Source organism: Mastomys coucha, unplaced genomic scaffold, assembly GCF_008632895.1.
Source record: "Mastomys coucha isolate ucsf_1 unplaced genomic scaffold, UCSF_Mcou_1 pScaffold6, whole genome shotgun sequence".
Classification (NCBI taxonomy): Eukaryota; Metazoa; Chordata; class Mammalia; order Rodentia; family Muridae; genus Mastomys; species Mastomys coucha.
The window spans coordinates 55747940-55755179 of record NW_022196912.1 but is presented as its reverse complement, the minus strand read 5'-3'; the positions used below and the strand labels follow the sequence as shown (position 1 = coordinate 55755179).

The 7240-nt window shown below is 42.6% G+C and overlaps 1 protein-coding gene across 1 annotated transcript in view; it reads left to right on the top strand.

Moving 5' to 3' along the window:
* The first annotated feature begins 1729 nt into the window (after positions 1-1729).
* Scin (scinderin) overlaps positions 1730-7240 on the top strand; it is a 90026-nt gene continuing 84515 nt past the window's right edge. The window contains exon 1 of the mRNA XM_031356539.1: positions 1730-2016. Within this exon, the coding sequence (XP_031212399.1) occupies positions 1818-2016 (199 nt within the window). The 5' untranslated portion in view covers positions 1730-1817. The remainder of the gene's footprint in view (positions 2017-7240) is intronic.

Sequence of the window (7240 nt, the reverse complement as noted above, 5' to 3'; positions counted from 1 at the left end):
TTACTCACTTACTGTGTGTGTGTCTGTCTGTCTGTGTGTGTCTGCTGTTGCCAGGTAAAATGTTACCAGGAGGCATACTTCCCTGGAGTACTTCCTGGAGGCTTTATAAATCTCTCTTGATTTTAAGATACATACATGCATACAATAAGGGCTGGGATATGGCTCAGTTAGTAGAGCTTGCATGAAGCCCTGGGTTTGGACCCCAGCAGCAGATAAACTTGGGTTGTGTTAGTATACCCTTGTAACTCATCATCTGAGAGGCAGAGAGGCAGATGTTCTAGCTCATCTTCAGCTAAATGTTGAATTCAAGGTGAATGTAGCCTACATGTGCTACACGGGAACCTGTCTTAACAAACAAAAACTCAAAAACAAATCCCACAGCAATATAAATCCTCATGAGATAAACATATATAATATATATTCAAGACAGTATTTAAAACTATCCATACTACATTATGCATATTTTTGTTGATTAATAATTTCTTTAGGAAAATAACAAACTTCCTTCCTTTGGGGAAGGAAGTGGGGGTGGTTGTGTGAAATGTAAATGAATTTCTATTGTCATTTTGTTTTATTTCTTTGTTGTCTTGAGAAAGGATCTCACGATGTAGCCCTGGCTAGCCTAGAACCCTCAAAGACCATCCTTCCTCAGCCTGGGAGTACAGGCTAGCACACAGTACTATTGAACAGGTTTTATGCTCCTTAGTTTTAAAACACTTCATGTATTGCTTATTTTAAAAAGGTTATTAAAGAGATCTAAGTGTGCTCTTACTATTAGTGGCCTAGGAATTCTGCAATTTTGGGACCACGTGAAACAATTACATGAATTAAAAACAACTCTCTAATCTTTTGTGCAGCCTCTGATTTGCATTTTCAATAATAGAATTATTTACCACATCAGTTTCTGAATGGGATGAAAGGAACACAAGTCATTCTTTAGTGAGCAAAACAAAGAATTATCAGTGAACCAATGAGAATCGAGTGCCTTGAAATCAGGTAATTAAAAATGCAGGTCAGTTTAAAATCACAGTCATGGACATGCTGGGGCACAGAGTGTCCCCGGAGGGCGGCTGATGTGTTTTGCAGCGATTTTCTTGGCTAAGGCAGACAGGTGGCACATTACCACAGTTCCCAGACGCCGGGGGATTTGCGGATCTCAGACTGTGGCAACCAGATAATTTGTCTGAATTTTTATCTTTTCTAGAAAACCTGACCTACCGTTGTACGTGGAGTTTCCAAACCTATCCAAAGAGAAACCTGTGGCCACCAGGAATGGGGAGGCTGTCAGAGGAGCTGCGGATGTGCGACTTTTAAAGGACCGCGCTATACAACTCTCTGCGCTTGCGAAAGTGATACAGCCAGTTATTCCGACCCTTACTGTACCGTACGTGCTATGGTCCTCGCAGCCAGACCTGTTTTGCGAGTGGGTGATTTTAGTTCTTAACACTCTTTCTCCTCACCCTGGCATCAGAGTGAACACCAGCAGGGAAGGAACTGGGGCGGCGGGGACCAGTGTGTACCGGCCCGGGTGATGCGAGCAACATCCATCTGTTGCAAGGTAAAATAGCAATTATAATATTTATTTATTGACTTATTTGCTTTAGGAAGGAGGTATTTCCTAGAGTTTTGGTCAGCCGGGTTCAAACTGGGATGCAGGTTCCCTCCCGGGGTCGGGCGTGGCTGTTGGCTTCTCTTCCTGCCCCGCCTCCATTCAGGCGAGCCGCATAAAAGCTGGGAGAGCAGGTTCGCTGTCACCCGGCTCTTCGTTGGGCTCAGGGCGCGGATCAAGTCCTTGGCTCTGCCAGCATCGCGGCACGATGGCGCAGGAGCTGCAGCACCCCGAGTTCGCGCGCGCAGGCCAGCAGGCTGGGCTGCAGGTGTGGAGGGTCGAGAAGATGGAACTGGTACCCGTGCCCCAGGGTGTCCATGGTGACTTTTACGTTGGAGACGCCTACCTGGTGCTGCACACCACCAAGTCGAGCAGGGGCTTCTCCTACCGCCTGCATTTCTGGCTGGGTAAGCAGTGAGTAGCACAGGACAGCGGTGGGCCCAGGGTCTTTACGCAATCTGTCACCTGGATGAGCTAGGTGACACTCAGCCCGCACCCTCTCCTAGCCCGAGGTCAGCTCCTGGCGAGCTGCAAACTCTGGAGATTTGAGTCATCCAGGACTCACCAGCCTCAACCAAGCCACTTCCTAGGGGGTCATACTTATTCCTCCAGCTTTTCCCCTTTAGCTCCAAACCTCAGTGTATTTCTTGGGCGACTGCCTGCCTGCGAGAAACCCGGGTGCTGGCCAAATACTGAGCACCCTACGGCAAGTTCAGTCCTGTTTTTTTCAGGCAGGGTGGAGTTGAAATCAGACTTGTTTGTGGATATCTCCTGCAGCTGGAGAGAAAACTCCACTTCCAGCTGCAAACTTTTATTTATTTTCTATTTGTTGCCTTGGGGCTCTGATTTAGATTTCCCCTGCTACCTGTGAGAACTTGCCTACGCTGCTCCAAACCAAGATTATCCACGTACAACAGCGCTTGAGTGCTTGCGAAAAGATACAGTTATCATCTTTTTTTTTTTTTTTTAAATTGCCCCTTCTGGCTGGTGTATTTCTTTAGACAGACTGCTTTGTTTCAAATTATTCATTTATTATTCATCTGTTTTAACAAGGCCACAGTGTGGACCAGAACAGCTCTTTCAGCGGTCGTAATTATTTTGAGCTGCCTTGGTGCCAGGCTTTCAGGAGGACACTGGCTGTGTGTTCCACTTTCTCCACCTTCTACTTTTACCCGTAAACATCCTGAATGTTGACCCTTTCTCGGTGAGGTCTGGTGCCAGTAGGCACACCCCGGCTGACAACGTGCACATTATCTGAGCCTCCTTTTCAAAAGCCAGTGTCCCTCCTTATTCCAGGGTTTCTTTCAGTATATTTATTCTTGGGCACAGGAGGGAAGACACTCAAAACCACGAACTTCGAACGATGCCATTTCATTTGAATATTTAAACATCTGAAAAACTTTAAGAAACAAGTAAAAACATTTCGAAGTGATTTCCTAAAGCCCTAGCAGACACCAGGAGCAGGCATCTGAGACAGGAAACGCATAGGGAAAGGTAGTGTCTTTAATTACAGTGCTGGGTGCTTGCTTGCAGTGGTTGAGTGCCCATGGCTGTTTTTTTCCCCTTGTAATGCCACTCCAGTCGTAATACAAACGGCATAGTAATATATGCTCTATTCATGGAACAGTGACCCTAGGGAGAGCAGCATTCCCACGCTGAATATAGGGTCTAGAATGGATGAGTGTCTCAAGTGCCAATTGGGTGAGATTTAAATGGGTGAAAATTCAGCTTGCTGTTAATAGCAAGCTATATGAGGCTTGATTAGAAGACTGCTCAAAGAAGACCAATTGTTTAATTCAGTACATTTCTCCTCATCCAAGCAGGCTCCTTAAGCATGGTGCTTTGCCAGGTTTAGAGAGACAGGGGCTCATAGTCAGGATGGCCCAGAACTCTCTGGAACTCTCTGGAACGCAATCGGCCCCTCTTTCTCTCTCCTCTTTCTTCCAGATCCTTAGTGCTCGCTCACTTAAACTTAATTTTCTAATTAGTGCTAAGCATTTTCTCAAGTATAATAGGATATAATCTGGGCAGAAACAGCCTATGATCTTAAAAATCTGGAAGAAGCCTCTCTAATGTTAATAGTCTATTAATTACAATCGAATTCATCTATAACCTTTCAAGATGCCCAGGAACCTGTAAGTCACTTAAGATAGAAAGTTTATGAAACTTTCCAGAGAATTCATCATCCCAAAGCAGCAATAAGAAAAAAAAAAGATTAACCGCTGGTAGAAGGTGATTAGTGACATGAGAGATCTATAGGCTCTGGGCTACAAAGACAAGTGGCCTTGATAGACATAGAGGAATGGAGGTAAGTGGGAGAGGTTCCTGTGCCAAGGCATAACTGGCAGCAGAAGAGGAGTCAGGACGCCTTCAGAGTTTCCCAGCTGCCTTTGCTATTTCAGTTCTTCAAGCAAAGGAAAGTATCTGAAAGGGTTTATTTTGAGATCTGAATAGGGTAGAGTTCATGAGGATTAGTTAGAGAGAATGACTGAGGCAAGCTATAGGAGGAAGCCCCAAAAGTGCAGGGTTGAAGTTAAAGAGAGGCTGCATGAGAGAGGCACATGGTGTACAGATCGGTGGATAAACCCAACAGGAGGAAGTCAGCGAAGTGAGAGGGGGTAAGGACTAAGATGAGGGGATAGTTTAGGTCTGCTCACTCAATGTTTCCATGACACTAGGGCATATCTCAGATAACTGGTCATGTTCTACGTCTAGATGCAGGGAAAGTAAGAGGTCCTTGATGTAACGTCAAACGTTTTGCGTTGTTCCTTCTTAGCAAATGTTTCAGCTTCGTACCTAGCAGTTAAACTGCATCTACCTTTTGCCTCTGGCTCCTCACAGCATCCAGTCTGAGGGCAGGGGTTAGTTTAAAGGTGTTACTGTGCCTCCAACCTGTATTGTAAACACCTTCCCTCACCCTTTCTCCTCGCCAGTTTTAGATATTACTTCAATCTATTTAAAATAACATTCATTTATGTCATAACTTGTGTATGTGTGTGCCTTACACAGGTCACTGGGACACAAAAGGATTAGATTATAATATATAACACAAAATATACGATTTAAGGCTCTCATATTATACAAAAGGCTAGTGACAATACCAAGGAACTGGTCACTGGGCCAACAAGATGGCTCAGTATGTAAAGGAGCTTTCTGTCAAGGCTGACTCCGACTACTCAGGTTCTATCCCTGGATCTTACATGGTGGAAGGAGAGAAGAAACTCCTGAACACTGCTTTCTGATCTCCACTCATGTTCTGTGGCATGAACACGTCTGTCTAAACTAAGTAAATAAATGTAGAAAGAACATTTAAAGAAAACAACATGAGGGCCTTTTTTGGCACCAGAGGTTTTTGATATCTGGATTCTGAAGGCAGGCATGTGAATTAACATGTGGTAAAACTACACAGAACTAACTTCATATAGACACATCAATGGGGAGCTAGTAACCCTGAGGATGGACAAATAAGGTGGACAGAGTCTCTGTGGGGACCCCAGCTGTGTTCCCTTGTAAAAGTCTGTGCTCACATGTATGTCAGTATACTGCACAATATGGAACCACACTCAGGTTTTACAGAAGTGCTCTCAGCTTTTGTGTGTTTTCAGTAGATGCTTCTCACCATGGTGAGGATGCTCATTCTCCTCTATTCCTAATGTGGGGATGTGATTTTAAAATCAGGAATGAGAAGTAGCTAAGTCTATATGTGAGACCTCTCTTTAAATCTGTGTTTTATTTATAAAACCATCCTAGTTTTAGGAGGTTCACACCATACATGCAAATGTAATACCACTCGCCAGAATGTAAAGCAGCTCAATACAGCATGCCATAACAGGCATCAGAAGAACTAGTTTAGGGAAGCAAGGGATGACGTCACAGACACAATTCACATGCGAAATCAAATGAAGTCAGAAGCAGAATTCATACATAAACATTTTTGAGTGCCTGCTAGAATTCCATCATGATTCAGCAGATGTTACCTCAGTTTGATACATTAAAAAGGTCTATATTGGCTTCATTAAGTCTTTACAACTTTTGCAGGCAAGGGCTTTGACTTATTCTGATATTCTCTGGCCCAGCACAATATATAAACATCAGCAGATGAGAGCATGACCTAATGAACTTATTTCCATCTCATTCATTAACTTCATGCCTACCATTCATACCTACCTCGAAAGAGTCATACTTTAACTTGTCAGGTAAACAATGTTTGTGCCAAATACATCATCTTTAATAACTTCGATACCAACCTTGACTTAAGGGTCTCTCTTAAAGCATCTTTGCATAAAATTGACATCAAGATCTGCTATTATGAGAGTTGGGAAAACAGGCAAAGAATGACATCAGCATCTTTTCAGATTGTAGAATTGGATGTCCAAATACATCCCGCCACAGAAAGTTTACAAAATGGTTACAGTATCAAATACTGTTCTGACTACTGAAATTTCGTTTGAGAAGATCTTTGCTATGTAGGGTCACCTGTGAACAGGGAAGGGGAACCGTGAAGGAACTTGACTGTTTCCCTAGTCTAGTTTCTTAGTAATTGGTTTCCTTTCTTCAATTTTGATAAATTTCAATTGGTATTATTCAGAGAAATACTGTCACAGCTTCTAAACTTATGGCTCATTAGGGGAAAGTTACATATTGTGATCACCTAAGAATTTACTACTAGTAAGAATTGTAATAAATTCATGTGGGCCTGGAGAGATGGCTCAGGGGTTGGGAATGCTTACTATCCTTGCAGAGGACATGAATTCTATTCCCAGCACCCTCACTGGGTGGGTCACATTGCCTGTAACTTCAACTCAAGAGGGTCCAATGCCTTCTTCTGGCTCCCAGGACACACAGACAAGCATATAAATAATTTAGAAAAGTCTTTTTAAAAACACGTGCATTGTCCTTCCTAAGAGCTTGCCCTTTAGAGTTCTATAAACTTGTTTTGAAAGGTTTTTATAACATCAAGAATTACTCAGCCTCTCTCAGTCTGTCCATGACCTCTACAGTACCATAGTATAAAACAGCTCTGTTTCCTGAGGCTACTGGAATGTCATTCATATAAAATACTAGTACCATGTGGCCTTGGCAAGAGTAGTATAATAAATGTGTTGGGATTTGCATTTTAGCAATTATAATTTTTTTGTACAGCTCAGATATAGTAGTGAGGGTTTTGATGGTTTATGGTTGTAATTTTTTTTTTTTTTTTTTAAAGAACTGTGAGTCTTCCTCAAGCCTGTCTTGGTCCTAAACATCATATATACTTTAGAAATTGATGCTCAGGAACTTGACTTCTACCTGGGTAGATTTTATTTTATAACTGTGAACATGAATTACATACTGTCTCAAATTCTATCGGATATGTAGCCTTTGAGACAGGTCAGTACCTTTGCTCCTTTACTGCCTTGCTGTCAGTGATTATTTAATACAACAAGAGTACGTGGATGGTGAAGAGGGGAAACAGCTTCAAAAGTAGGGAACAGGTGAAGTTTTATTCATTTTTCTGTCTTAAAAATGATGCAGTTGTTTAATTGTGGCCCTCAAAGTTCATATTCCTCACTGGCACACCGTAAGCCTGCAGTGTGATGATAAGGCACTTGCAAAACATTTTCCTGGCAGGATCTTTTTTTTTTTTTTTTT